General features: G+C 50.7%; 4 protein-coding genes across 7 annotated transcripts; 2 read left to right on the top strand and 2 right to left on the bottom strand.

The window, feature by feature from the left end:
- Positions 1-1,175: 1,175 nt before the first annotated feature.
- On the top strand, positions 1,176-2,818 carry AAFC00_002810 (uncharacterized protein; the record flags this gene model as incomplete). The annotated part of the gene is made up of 2 exons (XM_069342186.1): positions 1,176-1,659; positions 1,719-2,818. The coding sequence occupies 2 exons, from the start codon at positions 1,176-1,178 to the stop codon at positions 2,816-2,818; spliced, it is 1,584 nt and encodes a 527-aa protein (XP_069198692.1).
- Positions 2,819-3,793: 975 nt separating this feature from the next.
- On the bottom strand, positions 3,794-7,504 carry AAFC00_002809 (uncharacterized protein; the record flags this gene model as incomplete). 2 transcript variants are annotated; one of them, XM_069342185.1, is made up of 5 exons in its annotated part: positions 3,794-5,550; positions 5,605-6,036; positions 6,101-6,253; positions 7,028-7,408; positions 7,477-7,504. In XM_069342185.1, the coding sequence occupies 5 exons, from the start codon at positions 7,502-7,504 to the stop codon at positions 3,794-3,796; spliced, it is 2,751 nt and encodes a 916-aa protein (XP_069198691.1). The 2 variants fall into 2 exon arrangements, with proteins under 2 accessions (XP_069198691.1, XP_069198690.1); XM_069342184.1 differs by having other exon boundaries at positions 6,101-7,408.
- Positions 7,505-9,022: 1,518 nt separating this feature from the next.
- On the bottom strand, positions 9,023-10,478 carry AAFC00_002808 (uncharacterized protein; the record flags this gene model as incomplete). Of its 2 annotated transcripts, none has more annotated exons than XM_069342182.1 (2): positions 9,023-10,171; positions 10,236-10,478. In XM_069342182.1, the coding sequence occupies 2 exons, from the start codon at positions 10,476-10,478 to the stop codon at positions 9,023-9,025; spliced, it is 1,392 nt and encodes a 463-aa protein (XP_069198688.1). The 2 variants fall into 2 exon arrangements, with proteins under 2 accessions (XP_069198688.1, XP_069198689.1); XM_069342183.1 differs by having other exon boundaries at positions 10,236-10,460.
- Positions 10,479-12,329: 1,851 nt separating this feature from the next.
- On the top strand, positions 12,330-15,875 carry AAFC00_002807 (uncharacterized protein; the record flags this gene model as incomplete). 2 transcript variants are annotated; one of them, XM_069342180.1, is made up of 5 exons in its annotated part: positions 12,330-12,392; positions 12,457-12,477; positions 12,536-13,479; positions 13,540-15,114; positions 15,167-15,875. In XM_069342180.1, the coding sequence occupies 5 exons, from the start codon at positions 12,330-12,332 to the stop codon at positions 15,873-15,875; spliced, it is 3,312 nt and encodes a 1,103-aa protein (XP_069198686.1). The 2 variants fall into 2 exon arrangements, with proteins under 2 accessions (XP_069198686.1, XP_069198687.1); XM_069342181.1 differs by having other exon boundaries at positions 12,370-12,392; positions 12,457-13,479.
- Positions 15,876-17,187: the final 1,312 nt, after the last annotated feature.

Here is a 17,187-nt window from a genome sequence, read left to right as displayed (position 1 = left end):
TCATTCGACTGCAGTGTTCTCTGTTCTAGATCGAGTCGAGAAGCCGAAGGTGTTCTATATCAGTGCGTTCATCCAGTCCGTTCTGTGGATGCGAGATAACAAATGGATAAGGTACAGTATAGTACAAAGGAGTTCGTTTGAGTCATTGACCATTTACGGAGTAGTCATTAAGGGGTTATTGACAATTCATCGAGTAGTCATCAGCTAGTCATTGAGAAATCATTGACCCTTGATTAAAGACTTATCAACCGTTCATGAAAGGGTCATCGACTCTTCAGTACCTTAGACAGTCATTGACTATTCATTAGGTGGTCACTACCTAAAAACGAGCTTCTATGTCGCTGAATCGCACAGCGGCAGGCTGAAACGCGGAGTGGCAGGGAAGTAGTGTACAGCACAGCAGTGGTAGAAGAAAGAACACGGAAAGGGATCAAAAAAGCTGTAGGAATGGGAGGCTTGGTTCGGGCCGGCGCTTGACGCTTTACTTGGTGCAGACTAAGATCGTCGCTAGCAGCAAATTTGGGCGGTGGTTTGACACTTTTATAGAATTGTACACCTGGTAAGGTACAGGTACCGTTCTCTACACTACTGTACACTACAACAATAAGGCAGAGAGACAAGACTCCGACGAATACCAATCCGTCATCATCGGCAGCTCAGCTTTAGTTGGTCTCGTATCTACCCACAGACCCATCACTCATTCATCATCGTCACTACTACTATTACCTCCACCACATCTTTCTTTCTTTATTGTCGTCACACGCCCAGCCACGACTGACGCGGCGTCTTTCCATCCATCCATCGTGCATTGTTGATCTTGCCGGTCGTTCATTCTTTCTCCTACTTGACCGCTTCAACCAAAGACACAAACAGTCAAGGCGTGTGTGGCTGGTCCACATTCGCTTTTTTCTTGCACGCCCGTCAAACACTGACTTTCTCATAACGACAACGATTGCTTGGTGCAATACCGTATTTGTTGCTGAGCCCCATTACATTAACCCACCATTTACCTCCGCCACCCCCACAAACGCGCCAGCATCAACACCATCACGCTCGCTGTTTCTCTTCCATTCATTTATTTATCCATTCCCGAGCAAGACAGCAGGAAACAATCCGCCGTAGAGTAATACAGTAATACTCCAAAGCTCGTGACAACGCAACAGCGCCTGCCAAACATGGCGTCGTTCAACTACCATGGCAGCAACAACGCATACTACAACAACGATAACAACAATTATGGCTACGACCGCAGAGAAGATGCGCCGCTGCCTGCACTACCACAGCATCAACCCTCCGAGTCTGGATTCGAGTATCCCGCATATTATGAACAGCAGAAATACCCGGATACCGAATATCACCGAGACTCGCCTTCGCCGCTGGACGGGAGAAGGCCCCTTGACGAGACAGACGACGTGCCCATGCGACCCTACAACTACAAACACTCCTCACAATCCAGTACCGCCCCTGTCATAACCCCGGTCTACGACGATCCTTTTGTGAGAGACGCAGATCCGAGGCAGCGACGGAAATGGGGCCGGGATCGTGGTTCCGCAACGGGTGGAAAGAAGAAGGGATGGTTCAGTGGTCGAATCACTTGGGTCTGCTACACACTGTCGCTGATTCAACTATGCGTCTTTATCGCCGAGATGGTGAAGAATGGTGAGAGTTTCGAACCAGGGAAGCAATCCTTCGGCCACATACTGACACCTGACAATCAGCTATTCTCACCAAATCTCCCATCGAGATCCATCCTCAATTCAATCCCATGATCGGGCCCTCGCCGTACGTCTTGATCAACATGGGCGCGCGTTACGTCCCCTGCATGCACAACATGGCAAACATTCAGAACCGCACAACGACCATCAGCTGGCCCTGCCCCAATGCCACCTCGACCACCGGAGACAGTGTTTCTTGTACCCTGAGTGATCTCTGTGGCTTCTCCGGCGTCCCCAACCCGCATCCTGGTGGCAGCATCAACGACTCGCCCGCGCCAGATCAGTGGTTCCGCTTCATCGTGCCCATTTTCCTTCATGCAGGCATTGTACACATAGGATTCAACTTGCTGCTCCAGCTCACCTTGGGTCGCGACATGGAACTCAGCATCGGTGCAGTCCGTTTCTTCTTTGTCTATTTCGCCTCTGGGATATTCGGCTTTGTCCTTGGCGGCAACTTCGCAGCGACGGGTATAGCCTCGACGGGTTGCTCGGGATCTCTGTTCGGCATCCTGGCATTGACCCTGCTCGAGCTGCTCTACACATGGCGCGAGCGACCTTCGCCGGTCAAAGATCTGCTCTTCATCCTGGTCGATGTCATCATCTCTTTTGTCCTCGGTCTGCTTCCGGGACTCGACAACTTCTCTCACATCGGCGGCTTCGCCATGGGCCTCGTTCTGGGCGTCTGTGTTCTACGTTCTCCAAACGCCCTTCGTAGACGCACCGGCGAGGACGAGCCGCCCTACTCGTCAGTCGCCGGCGTCACGGGCGGGACTCCCGACGCAGCCAATCAAGGCATTCAGAACTTCATCCGCCAGCCCATTGGCTTCTTCAAGGGCAGACGAGGCATGTGGTGGGTATGGTGGATCGTGCGCGCACTCGCTCTGCTAGGCGCCCTCGTCGGCTTCATCCTGCTGCTCAAGAACTTTTACGTGTGGAACACGACTTGCTCGTGGTGCAAGTACCTGTCTTGTCTGCCCGTCAACAACTGGTGCAGTACAGGCAATCTGCAGTTCACGAGCACGAGTGGATCCTCGTCGAATAAACGCGATCTGTTGACCGCCACTCATGAAGTCTTCGGACAGGCTGTTTCGCGCGCGTTATGAGATGAGACTACTTGGATGGGGGGAAAGGCGTCTCTTTTTTCCTTCATGTCTTGCTTCTTCTTCATATCAACTAGCATGGATGGCTGTGTACTGTACGTAAGAACAGAAAAAATAAACAAACGCGGGCCGAGCCTATTCTATTTCATCCTCGCTTTTTTCTACCGAGGATCGCATAAAACCCACCCCAGACGATTACTTTTACACCATTCTGGTGTTTGTGACCCACTCAGATGAACAGGGACAAAAGGAGCGATACATGTCTGTACGAGCTACCGCATACATAGATGGTCTTACGTGTTCCGGACAGATAGGAATAGGAGTTGGTAGCAGTGTATTACATGCACGAAGAAGCTCGTCGTTATCAACACATCAATAAGGATGCATCAGTCCTATACTAGCAAGTCATTGACTAGACGTCATGGAGCCATCGACTGTCGATTGAGGAATTGAACGAGGACCTAATTGACCTTTGATTAGTCGTTCGTTGAGCGTTCGTGCAGATGTCGTTGTTTCTTCCTTGGCGATGCCTATCACCATTTCTATGTTCTTTTTCATTTCGCTTTTGCTTATCTGGCATTGCTCCGCCGGGAGTGGAATGAAGAAAATAAGAGGAATAAGAGGTCTGAGCGGTGTTGATTATGATGTCAACGATGACATTGACCGGAAAGCGAAGAACAATTATCTCTCTCTCTCATTATGTAGATGTTCTTCAGGGAGAAGAAAAGCCTCCCAAACTCATATAATATTGGTGATACCTCATCATGTTTATGCCGCTGGATCCCGAACGATAGCGGAGGCAAAAGGTATATGTAGAGTACATGAACAGTCCCTTGTCATAGGAACCATGAAAAACTGAATGATCAGTGGGGGATATCAAAAAAAACAGAAAAGCAAGAACACAACTAATAATATCAAGCTTTCGTGTGCTTCGCGTATGAATTCATACTTTCTAGAAAACCTTCAGGTCTCCTCGATTCAAGCACCGACGACAGGTGGAGTGGTTGTGGTACTGCCAATGGATGAAATCGGCTTGTTCGCATCACCACCACTTGCTGCTGCTGTCGTCGTAACTCCTTTAGACGCCGAGGAAAACAGTCCACCTTTCGAACGGTACTGCTTCTTTCCCAGAAAGCCACTGAGCAGGCCATCTAATTCGCCCATCATGCGCGAACAGGTTGAACGTTCCTGCGTCCACAGGCCCTGCATCAGTGGATGGTCTCTGCTAACGGGCTGAACGTTGCTTTTATCATGGATCACGACCAGCATGTCCTTGATGTCGTTGCCTTCGCCACCGTCGAGCCAAGCTCGCAGAGACGCGTCAGACCAGGAACCCTTGGATGCAGCACTGTCCGTCGCTGATACAGGCGAAGGCGAAGGAGACGGCCGCGTCGATGCTGTCGAGGACAATGAGGGTGCCCTGCGGGGATATGCTTGTGACGGTGTGACGACGGATCGCTGCATACTTTCCTCGCCTTGCTGTGGAGCCTTTGTTGCTGGCGGGAAAGGCGCAGATCTTGCTGGAGGCGGCGTAGGAGCGTGCTTCAGGTGAGGTAGACCCGACTGCCAAGGCTGAAACATCGCTCCTGCTGGAGACTGAGGACCTGATGGAACAGGGGTTGGATCGTCGTCTGTCGTCTCGGTGCCTTCGGAAAGGTTTGTAGTAGAGCGTTGCTTGGCTTCCTCGTCCAGATGGTTGCCTTCTGTCGGCACATCGATCATGCTCGGACTAGAAGTCCTCTCATCATCTTCTGACGCTCGCTCATCCGGTGTTTGTTGGCCCGGCGTGGAATTGTCACGGTCTTCAATGTTCATGGGGATGTGAACCGCCTCAGTCCCGTGCATATACGTGTTGTGGTTGATGTCCACCGGACTTTCCGAGAGGCGTTCCGGTTCCTCTTCGTCTTCGTCTTCCTCTGACAGCGCGTCGAAATCGTCGAGCTCGACTCTTTGCTTTGCTTTCTTGACTTTCTGCTTCTTCATTTGAGGCTCATCCGAGTTGGGCCTCATCCTGTTGGTGATGGCGGTCAAAGCAGCCATGGAGCTGGACTGTTGCAATTGCGGTTGCGCTTCCGGGCTTCGCGTGCTTTGTCTGCTTTGGATATCTCTGATCTGTTCCTCTTGGCCAGTAGGTGCCTCATAAGCGACCTGTGAGCCTTCGAGCTCTGCAAAGAATTGCGTTGGGGGCTCTTCTGCCCGTGCTTGTGATGATTGAGTGTGCTGCTGTGTCTGTTGCGTAGCAGGCTCGAATGATACTGGTGCTACTGCTACTGCTGCCGGTGCTGCTGCCATCATGTTTCCATTGCTGGGCGCGGGCTGAGTTTTCTGAAGTTTGCCTCGCTTGTCTGGGTTGGACATGCTCTTGTCGAGGACAGGTGAAGTTTGGCCCGAGTTTTGACGCGAATGCTCGCCGGAAACCTTCTCCGTCTCGCCTGCGCCATCTTCATCTGACTTGCCCTTCTTGTCCTTCTTCTTAGATCGAAACAAGCCGCTGAGCATACCCTGCTTCTTCTCCTTTTTCTTTTTCTCATCCTTGACCTTCTCTGGTGGAGCCGCCACTTTCTCTACTGATTCAAAACTGGTAGACCGTGTCTTTTCCAGAGAAGACATGCTGCTTCCGTCATCACGAAGAATATTTGGTGTCAGAGTGATCCTGCGAGGCTCTGCGCTGTCATCCTTGAGGAATGAATCCGCATTTCGAGGAGTGCCCTTGCGAGACTTGAGTGGTGCAGCTTCTATATCAGTGTTAGTGGATGGATCCGAGTCGTAAGCGAGATCCGCCATGATACCAGTAGAGTCCACAAGAGTCGGGCTACCAAGAGGCTCTTCGATTGGCGGCTTGACGTCTTTCGCGTCGTCACTGCCACTTGAATCTGACATTCTGGATCTGGTCTCGTCACTGCCGTCGCCGAGCTCTCTATGTTCTGCATGGTTAGTATCGGGGCCTTCCTCTCCCTGTGCTGAGGCGTTGTTATATGCATCTGCCAGCAGAGCACTCTCCTCATCTTCGGTATCATATTCATAGTCGGAAGCTTCGACATAGGTGGGAGCCGCGAACTGGACCGTCTTTGCATTCCGCCGTCGCATGGCTTTCTTGAGCGGATTCTTCGACTTTTCCATGTTGTCGCCAAGCATCGCCTGGGAAAGATCGACATTTCGATGTTTGTTCAACCGTGCCAAACGTTCGGTGGGTGTCTCGATGTGTTCTGCAGGTAGATAGCCTAGTGCGGGTCTGGGTCAGATGAAATGCGGAGGGACGGTAGCTTCCTGGGGCACAAGACATACCAATGCTGCTATCTTTGACGATGCGGACGAGCCACCAGTATGAGTTGCTGTCGTCAAGTAAAACCATGGTGTCACCCTTGGTGGCATTGGCCTGGCCCTCAACGGTAGCCACAAATGTGTGTAGCGCATACACAAAGTCGAAATCTATGTCTTCTGTTTCTCGTAAGCATTCGCCACCCCATCCAGAATCGACAAATCGCTCGTCTGTGTAGAAAGAAAGGTCATCGAAGTCATCATCTCTTGAGCTGTCCAGCTCGCCAGTGCTATTATCATCGCTGACAGTTGCCCACGAGGATGAGGACTCGGCTGAGCCATTAGATGCGGAATCGAGATCGCTGTCGTCCTCGGCCATGGCATGTCTGTCGGAAAGGACATGTTCGCATATGAGGTTCGGACCTGGTAGATAGCCCGGACGAAGTGTTGTCAGATAGTGAATAGAGGCAGCAGTGAGGTGCTCTGTGGGCTTGGCAAGTGTTGTTGTCTCGGGGCTCTGTCCGGAGTTCGGGGCAGGTTGGACCTCGTCATTCTCAACATAACCTTCGTCGTTATGGATCTCAAATTCTTTGACATCGCCGCGGAAGTCGTCGTCGTTGCCGTGTCCGTCAAAGTCGTCCTCGTGGCTAGCATACTCACCATAGAGATGATGACGATGAAAATTGTAGTCTGAAGATAAAGGGGAGCGCGAGAGGAAATGGGTAGAAGGGGAAGAATCCTGCAATCGCATGGTTGAAATGGGCGATTCCGCAGTGAGCGGTCCAATGTCGTGGTTGAAATCCGACATGGTCAGAGGCAGATGCTCTGGCTGATTCACGAAAGGATATGAGTCCAATGAGGAAGTTGCCGAACGGTTGAATGTTCCGCAAGAAGGTGTTAAAGAGGAGGACCTCGGAGGCCAGGGGAGTGTTTCTAGTGTTTTTTGGTACGCACCATCGTCGATACTCGGGGACGAGGACATCCTGTCCATCATGTCGTCGTCGTCCTCTTCGCTTTGATCAGGGTCTTCGTCGTCGGTGTGTTCGCCGTCTTGGTGGTTGTGCGTGCCATTATGCTGTGAGTGGAATCGATCGTCGTGTGCCGAGTCTTCTACTCCCGCTCTATATTGCGACGGTGACTGTGGGTTTTGGTCGTCGACAGCTTGATTCCATGCGTCTTGGAGGTTCAATTCCTCCGATTGTCGCTCTTGTTGCACATGGCGTATCTCTGCTGCTTGGTGGGGACCTAATTGATTGCTGCCGGTGCCGGCAGGGAGGTTGTGTTGACTATGATCCTTGGCTGAGGGGGAGTCCTGGCCTTGGAGATCGAGCGTATCTGGACTTTGTGTCAGTCGTACAGGCCACAGACATGGTGAAACAAGGGTCCTGTCAAAGGATGCATACCGGCTCTCACCACGATTGGTCGCGTCATGATTGGATTCTGGTGTTGTGGTCGAGGCAATTCAAAGCGGAATGATATGTGCGTCCGGGACTTCCTGTCTTCCTAATCCACGAAGGAAGGTGGAATAATCCCGATGAAACAACAATTGTTTGACTGAACGAGCGGGCGAGAAATTCGAGTCAAGAGAGACGGCAGGCGCGTGACATCCGGATCAGGAAATCGATAACAATCTTGGGAGGCAGGTAAGACAATCAAGAAAAAGCGCCTTCGGAACAGATAATCGTCAAAGGTGCAGCGAGGGTAAAAAGGTGCTAAGCTGACTTCGCGGTGGTGGTCGTGGCACTCGATGCTTTCGCAATGAGGTAATCTAACGAATAGACAGACAAGACAGTCTATGGCAAAAGAAAAGGGCAAAGGACAGGGCCGCTGTGACGCTTAATCTGACGCGACCTGGGACTGATGAGAGGGAAAAGCGTGGATTAAACAAGGTCCATCGGCCGACGTCTGGATGATGCTCCTGGGTGTTTGCCCTCTTCTGTTTTCAACAATCCGACTATCTGGTTGGTTGTTGGCGCGCAAGATAGTGGTGTAAAGCGTGTGTACTTTCAACGTCTCGAGTCCGTGCTCGGTATCACCGGGGATTGCAATCTGCAAGGGGGTTTTCACAGGCAGGATGTAATCTGCGCCAGGATGAATAGAAGCATGTCCAAATGTAGTGCAGCCAGGGACTGTAGTCGGTGGTTAGTGTTAGGAGGTTTGCTCTGCAGTGTATCTACTGTAATTATCGCGGGTCGGGAGAATCGGGGGTGATATTCGACCCTTCTGCCAGAAACCAGGTTGAGCGTGCACTTGCGATGGTGCGTGTCAAGTACAGTTAGTACGGACCGCATTCAAAAGTCCAGCCAACACGGCGCATTCTTTACACACAAAAATGCAGACAAGACCAGCTTGTTTCACCAATGCAGTCAAGCTCCGGAAGCGACGCACGCTAAACTCAGCTTCCCAGCCGCATGTGCGTCTGTGCTTCCTGCTGCGCGAGATTGATGGCTAAGGTAGGTAACTCTGCTTTACAACTGATACTCAGCAGACAGTCTAGTGTGTCAGGATAGTCATGATATAAGGAGGCTAGTTCGTTCAACTATTCACTGGACAACTCGGACACGCTTGGCACGATCACACACGCTCTGCCTGGCATAGCAGGCCTAAGAGCACATCGACCCTACAAGACTTTCTGCTGCTCTTGCAAATACGAAGTGGGTTTTCCCCGTGTCTGAAGCCGACACCTCCACATACATTGTACCATAAAGACGCCTGGACCTTTCAGCCACGGCTTTCTCTTCAATCAGTCCCCTTTTAGCAAAGATCCGCAAGATTTCGGGAAAGCAATTTATCCAAGTCATCATCGGTCAATACGCATTTTGCTTCAAGAAATAATCACTCATTCGATATTGGTGAAGGCTACAGGAAGAGGCATATATTCAACAATGCCAACTATTAGCGTCGTGAATTCGTAGAAATACGCCAAGGTAATTAGTCCTGCAATACTTGTCAAGAACGCTGTGTCTGTGGGTGTTGTGGTGGCTGTGGTTTCGGAGGCTGCTGCTGCTGCTGCTGCTGCTGTGGCGGAGCTTGTGGCGGGAGCTGACTTTGACTTTGGTTCTGCAATGCCAGTCTCTGCAGCTCCATCTCCTTCCTCTTGACCAACAGGCTCTTGAAAGCACCCAGCCACCTTGCCAGGCTGTCGTCATCCGGCGCGCAATACCTATAGTTCCGCTCTTCCGTGATGATCTGCAGGCAATATTTCTTGCTCCTGCTCACGGGATCTATCTCGACCGCGTTGACAATGTTGTGAAAGGGAATGATGAGCATGGCGGAGTACTCGTCCTCGTTCTTGTACAGAGCCAGGTTTTTGGGTCGCAGCACCATCCACACCTTCTTCCATTGTCTGACACCAGACCGGGACTTGAGAAGGAACATCCAACCATGACAGATGACTCGCTCATCGTCCTGCTTAGGCAGCGCCATGGCCTCGGAAATATTGAGACCAGACATTTGACTGGCGTTGCGCGTGCCGATTGTGAGGCGTGGCGAGGTACCTGCCGCAGCGCCTTGTGGCTGGGCAGGTGGCGGATACTGAGTCTCGGTCAAGACCAAAGAGAGGTTGGACATGCGCGCTGCCGCACCACCGGCAGAGTCGGAGAAGTCCGAGTTCGAGGCATACTCATTGCCAGAGTATTCCAAGGTGTGAGAAGGCCTTCGGGCGCTGTGCATCTGTGTGCCGGGCCGCGACCTCTGCACTGGCTCAGGATCGGACGAGGAGTAACCTGTGTGGGGGTCTTGGGATAGTGATTGTGATTGCGGCTGAGTTTTGTTGTGTCTTTCGAATCCGTGATATGTACTTCTAGCACCGTTCGGGCTTGTCATGACCATGTCCTCTTCCTCCTCATCGATGCGAGCCTCTCTTCGGATCAGCTCTACCCATTCTTGTACATCCTTGTCGCTCTTGGCTTCGAGATGATAGTTCCGTGAGGGCGAGAACAAGGCAAAGGCATGTTTGGCCTTGCCTTTCGGGTCTTTCTGACGAGCGACAGCGGTGAGATCGGAAAGGTTTATCTGGTGGCGTAGTTTGGTCTCATCCCTGTCACGATAAATGGAGAGGAGATTCGGGCGGAGGACGAGGTGAATGGGCTTCCACGTCTGGAGTAGGTTGTCAGAAAAGTTCCGTTGTCTCGGAGAACGCAAGCATTAGACGTTTCGCTACCTTTGTCTTCCGCGTGCGTTTGGATACTGTCCCCGACTTGATGACTCGATCGAACTCGAAGGCGCCATTTTGGTTGATTGGAGAGAAGGTGTCAAGATGCAGCTGGCCGCTGCGCAGGTTGTTAATGGAAGCGGACAGAGTCTGAGGTGGAGTGCTGATCCTTAGGGCGCTGCGATCGATGGACTGAGGTTGGGATGGTTGTGGCAAAGGAGTTGTCTGTGGCATCACGTCTACCATAGTCATGGACAGTTCGGATATGCCGATGTCAGTGCTGTCGTTGGTGCTGTAGTTGAAGCCGAAGCTGGAGGACGAGCGAGTGATTTAACGAATAAATGTTATTGTTGATTATAGCGAAGCATACAGCCAGAATGTCTTATCCCTCAGATAGGCAGTGGAGCGTGCGGAGATTGAGAGTAGATCAGGCCCGTATGATCAGCCTACTGGGCCGTCCCTGTGAATGTGTAGCTCTCGCTCTCTTCATATAACACGAACGATGGTATATAGTACACTGCGATTACTGTTGCTTTTCGGCGTTGTCTCTGTTGTATCGAAATTCCTATAGCAATCATAGCTCGGTGTTTTGTCAACAAGGTTTGCGGTGCCTGAAGATCACATCAATTTTATGTACTGTAAGGTAGTTGTGTTTCCGTTTTATGTTGTTGTGTATCTTGATGTTTCAAACTCTCCCTGCAAAGTGCATATTATAGAACCCTTAGTTAACGCCTTTCCATGTTCAAGGAGAGTTCCGGCTTGTGCTCAGTACAAACTTAATCGTAAGTCACGGTATTTGTTAAAATCATGAGTAATGGAAGGTACGAAGGAGCTCGCTTCTAGTCAATGACCCACCCGATGAACAGTCAATGACCGTTCATTAAAGAGCCGATGACTTTCTAATAGATAGGTGATAAGTCTCTAATCAGAGGTCAACAAATGCTTAATGATTATTCGAAGACCACTCGGCGAATGGTTAGTGGTTCCTCAGTGACCAGTTGATGAATACAGGTACTCGATGAATTTTTGATCACTTGATGACCAGTTAGTAACTACTCGGTAGATGGTCAATACTTCCTTAGTAAGTTGTTGCTAACTACTCGCTGAATATCTAGTCACTGATTTCTCGAGGACTACTGGGTAAATGGTTTTCGACTACTCGGTGAATGGTTAATGATCCCTCGGTAAATAGCTAATGGCTACTTAGTGGATGGGCAATGATCCCCTAGTCACTAGTCGATGACTACTCGGTGAAAGGTCAACGAACCCTTAATGACAAGCTAATGACTACTCGATGAATGGTCAATGATCCCTCAAGAACTAGTCAATGACCACTTCGGTGAATGGTCAACGACTGGAAACGAGCTCCGTTGTACAGTAAAATGCGGAGCGGAGGTGAAGAGGGCGGGCACTTCCCTTTCGGGCGATGACGTGGGTTGTGAATCGTTGCACCTGCCGTTGTGTCGTCGCGTTGCAAAAAGTGCAGGTGCGAGGAAAACACGTCTTACCTGCCTCGAAGGTGGAGATAGCGGGGCTACGAGAAAATCAGGGAAGACGACAGACTGGAAGGGCAGAGTCATACGAGAGATAATTATTGGGATGACTCAAAAGCCATTAGCATAGGTGACTATCATTAGTATATATCACTATCATTAGCATATGCAACTATCATGAGTATAGGTAACTATCATTAGCATAGGCAAATATCATTATTGAGGAGCTCGAGACTGGTCAATGTCCCCGCAATGAACATGCAATAACTCTCCTTCATGAACGGTCTTCGATTCCCTGATGACTGTTTAGTGACTCCTTAACGAGCAGTGAATGACTAGCGCATGAACTGTCAATGACCTTTTGACGAATAGTGGATGACTACTCAGTGAATGATCAATGACTGCTTAGAGAGAAGTCGATGACTAAAAACGAGATCCTTTTTCTCTTATTCTGCGGACGCGATTAGATCTCTACATCTACGGCACATTTGCCTTTCGCTTTGCGCCTCTCCTCGTTCCGGTCTCAACCCTACTTTCACCATATTTGACGACAGAAAGGGAGGGATAATCTATAACACTCAAGGAAGAGGGCCGCCTGTACATCTACACAATGCCCGTCGTGCCGGCAGAGAAGCTCGTGAAGCTACAACATGCCGCCGATGGCATACGGAACGTCAGTCGCTGCCATCATACATATATATCGCCCTGTGTATGGAATTACTGACCCTGTGTTGTAGATCTGTATCCTCGCTCATGTGGTATGTCATCGATGGACTCGATATATATTATCTTCATATCCAATCTAATGATGAACAGGACCATGGCAAAACCTCTCTCTCCGATGCCCTTATCGCCACAAACGGCATCATTTCGCCCAAATTGGCTGGCAGAGTGCGATACCTCGACTCAAGACCTGATGAACAACTTCGAGGTATCACTATGGAGTCCTCAGCCATATCTCTATACTTCTCCATCCTAAAACGATCCTCCCCCGATGCCGAGCCCGAGCAAAAAGAGCATTTAATCAACCTAATCGATTCTCCGGGACACATTGATTTCAGTAGCGAGGTGTCAACAGCATCCCGTCTGTGCGATGGCGCTGTAATTCTCGTGGATGCCGTGGAGGGTGTGTGCAGTCAGACAATCACAGTTCTGAGGCAGGCATGGATGGAAAAGCTGAAGCCGCTCCTCGTCATCAACAAAATGGACAGACTGATTACCGAATTGAAGATGAGTCCGGGAGAGGCATACACACATCTGAGCAGACTCATCGAGCAGGTCAATGCCGTCATGGGCAGCTTCTTCCAAGGCGAAAGAATGATGGACGATCTGAACTGGAGAGAAAGAGTTGATGAGCGGGTGAATGCTGCAGCAGGCGGAGAGGCCAAAGTAAAGGGAAGCGTCGTTGAGGAAGAAGACGGCATCTCCACAAGCGACACCCCGGCAGAATACGAGGAAAAGGACGACGAAGACATCTACTTCGGGCCCGAGAACAACAACGTCATCTTTGGGAGTGCCATCGATGGCTGGGCCTTTACCCCTCGACAGTTTGCAGCGCTCTATGAGAAAAAACTCGGCATCAAGCGTTCAATACTGGAGAAGGTGCTTTGGGGAGATTTCTATCTTGATCCAAAGACCAAAAGAGTCCTGACCAGCAAGCACTTGAAGGGTAGAAACCTGAAGCCCATGTTCGTGCAACTCGTACTCGACAATATATGGGCTGTCTACGACGCCACCGTGGGAGGTGATAATGGAAAGGGGTATGTTCTCCCCCCATATCGCATATCTTCTTCTCGTACAATTGCTGACGTGAATACCAGTGACCCCGAGCTTCTTCAGAAGATCACAAAGTCCCTCAACATCAAAATCCCTCCTCATGTCCTTCGTTCGAGAGATCCCCGTGCCCTACTCACTACTGTCTTCCAGTCTTGGCTGCCGCTCTCCACAGCTGTACTGGTCTCGGTTATCGAACACCTGCCATCTCCGGTAGTCTCACAAGCCTCACGTATGCCAGCTCTACTCGACGCAACTCCTGGCTCAACTCATCTCGATCCAAAAATCAAGTCTTCAATGATCGACTCCAAGACTTCGACCGACGAACCCATCGTGGCTTATGTCAGCAAAATGGTCGCGGTTCCAGAGGATGAACTACCGATAAACAAGCGCAGAGGCGGCGCGTTGTCCGCAGAAGAGGCTCGTGAGCTTGGGCGCAAGAAGCGCGCAGAGATTGCACGAGCTCAAGCCCTTGCAGAGGGAGAAGACAATGGTATAGATTCCGTCGCAGAGGCTTTGAGCAAGGCGGCCATTGGGGACGACGAGGACGACTACGAAGACGGAGGCGAAGAGGTGGAACAAAAGGAGGTCAAGGAGCATTTGATCGGTTTCGCCAGACTCTTTTCCGGCACACTGACTGTAGGACAAGAAGTCTATGTTCTGCCGCCGAAGTTCACACCAGCTGCGCCACACACTGCGCCCGAACCGAAAAAGGTCACAATCACTGCTCTGTACTTGTTGATGGGCCGGAGTCTGGAGTCGCTGAATTCCGTACCCGCCGGTTCAATCGTAGGTATCGGAGGTCTAGATGGTGCGATCCTCAAGTCTGGAACACTCTGTTCCCAGCTCGAGGGCGCGCCGAATCTTTCTTCGTCTGCAGCTATCAGCACGAACGCTCCTATCGTACGTGTTGCGTTAGAGCCTGCATGGCCGGGCGACTTGGACAAGATGATCAAGGGTTTACACCTTCTCGAGCAAGCTGATCCAGCAGTGCTCTATGAGCAGCTGGAAAGTGGCGAGCACGTCATTCTCACCGCTGGTGAACTGCATCTTGAACGTTGTCTGAAGGATCTTCGAGAGCGGTTCGCAAAATGTGATGTTCAAGCTGGCGAAGTCATTGTGCCATACCGGGAGGGGATCCGCAATTACGTGATGAACACTACTACTGGGCAGTCAGAGGACATGAGTCCACCGAAATACCCCGACTTAGGACGTGGTAGAGTGGAGGCTACTACAACTAGCAAACAGATCACTATTCGCCTCTGTGTACGCCCTCTGCCGGAGGAAGTCACGCAGTTCTTGGCCAAGAACGCGGGCCCAATCAAGCGTCTGTATTCCGAGCGAAGAGCAGAGGCTGAGGGAAAGTTGACAGAGAGCAATGGCGAAGTAGCTGGTGAGCTACCTGCAGATCAAGAGGCGACCAACGACGTTGGCACCGTGGACACTGGACGTGTCCTCTCTATGGAAGACTTCAAGCAACAGTTAGCTGCGACATTTGCAGAAGCGAAGGGCGACGAAGGAGTGTGGGCTGATGCAGTCGAGAACATCACTGCTTTTGGTCCCAGAAGAACCGGTCCGAATGTCCTCATCGACTCTACCAAGGGAGGCATTTGCGGCAAATTGTGAGTGAACTATTTCTGATACATCACCGAGCAGTACTAACATACTATCTAGCTTACATTCTACTCAAGACAGCAAGGACCAGTCTTCCGGCACAGCTGAGACGGCCGAAGGACTCCGCGCCGCCGACTTTGCTGACAAGATAGCCCACGCCTTTCAGCTTGCTACCAACCAGGGACCACTATGCAATGAGCCAATCCAAGGCATTGCAGTCTTCTTGGAAAATGTCACAATCAACCAGGCCAGCTCGGAGGAAGATTTCAACATGGGTCGTCTTACAGGAGAAGTCATGAAGGCCACGCGCGACGGGATCCGCACCGGATTCCTTGACTGGTCTCCTCGCATCTTGCTCGCCATGTACAGTTGCGAGATTCAATCGAGTGCCGAGGTCTTGGGTCGTGTTTATGGTGTCATCACCCGCCGACGCGGCCGCATCATCTCCGAGTCTCTCCTCGAGCCCTCGCCCAATTTCACCATCCTTGCTTTGCTTCCCGTGGCAGAGAGCTTCGGATTTTCAGACGAGATCAGGAAGAGGACCAGTGGCGCGGCTGCCCCACAACTTGTCTTCGAAGGGTTCGAAGTTTTAGACGAGGATCCGTTCTGGGTGCCGACCACGGAGGAAGAATTGGAAGATTACGGAGAAAAGGGCGACAGAGAGAATGTGGCCAAGAGATACGTGGACAAGGTCAGGCAGAGGAAGGGGCTGTTCGTCAAGAAGCATATTGTGGAGCACGGCGAGAAGCAAAAAACTCTGAAGCGATAGAATGTCAAAAGGGGACTGCACTCGATGAGTCTGTAATGAATAGTCGATGAGTCTGTAATGAATAGTCGAGCCCTCAAATGCCCAATGACTAAGACCAAGCTCCACTGCAGATTGACAGCGGAATCACAGAATCACCCCCTTTCCCTTCCAACCCACAATATTATCTCTCTCAAATCAGCGCAAAGAACCCTGAACCCACACCTTCGGGCCTGCTTTGGTATATTACTGGTAGTATGTTAGGCGAAAAAGGCAGCTGGGTCTTGAAGGGCAAGACATCCGTTCCTTTTTGGAGGTATATCAGTAGGATATAGGTGGGGTGATAAGTTAGGGAATGGAAATTAAGCTTTTTGGATGTGATATTGACCTCAATTTACATTTGGTTTCTTCTGTGCAAGCGGTATTGAGGTAATAATGATAATGTTGGTCAAAATGCTGTGGGTGGTCATCATGATGCTGCGCCTTAATGGTAGGGAAAGAGGAAAGTTAGAAGGACTGAGGTGCATGAAGAAATGTTGAAAAAGGAAAAAAAGAGCAGCGTACTATTCGACTGATCACGATCATCTGACATGGTAATAGACCTACAAAACGAAAAATAGGCAGACAATCAAGGACGCTTCGCAGAGCAGCACACATTGATAACACGCACGAGAGAGAAAAAAGACTATCCTCTGTCATAGATTGTCAGCAGCAGCAACAGCAAGATCAAGCGAACCCTCAGGCGCAGACTCAATTTGCCCCTTCCTCCTCCTCTTCTACAAATACAGTACTTGGACTTTGACGAAGCCATACGCTATGATGCACAACGACATCGGCACACGCGTTCATGGAAGAGACAGCAGAGACAGCAAAGCTTTAGTCTCGGATCGACGACTACCAGGTCGCAGCGATATTGATCGCGACGCTTCATTCATGTCGAGTCCTGAATGTGAAGCTGGTGGTATGCTGCCACAAAAGGATGGCCAAAGTCAACGTCGAGACTCCGTTTTTGCGAGTACATCAGTGGCAACAGCGGCAGAGTCGACAGACAAGAAAAACGACGATGTCTTCGTTCAGGTCAGCAGGATCAGACGAGATTCGGGCTTGAGGGCGACGATTGCTTGGGCGGCATGTGTTGTTGGTTTGCTCGCTGTGATGGTCATTGGGTTCGTGCTTGGGTTGTTCGTTGCTTAAGTTGTAGCCTGAACCACTGCGAGAAGGCCAGGGGTGGGAAATACAAGAAGACGGGATTCGATATCTGTGTCAGTGCTTCTAATGAAACTTGGGGCCCCGTCCATGGGAGATCAGAGGAGGAACAAAAAATGGATGGGTGCTT

Source organism: Neodothiora populina (assembly GCF_041146345.1).
Source record: "Neodothiora populina strain CPC 39397 chromosome Unknown canker_contig_15, whole genome shotgun sequence".
Classification (NCBI taxonomy): domain Eukaryota; kingdom Fungi; phylum Ascomycota; class Dothideomycetes; order Dothideales; family Dothioraceae; genus Neodothiora; species Neodothiora populina.
Note: the sequence above shows the minus strand (reverse complement) of the source record. Positions and strands in the feature narration are given on the sequence as shown.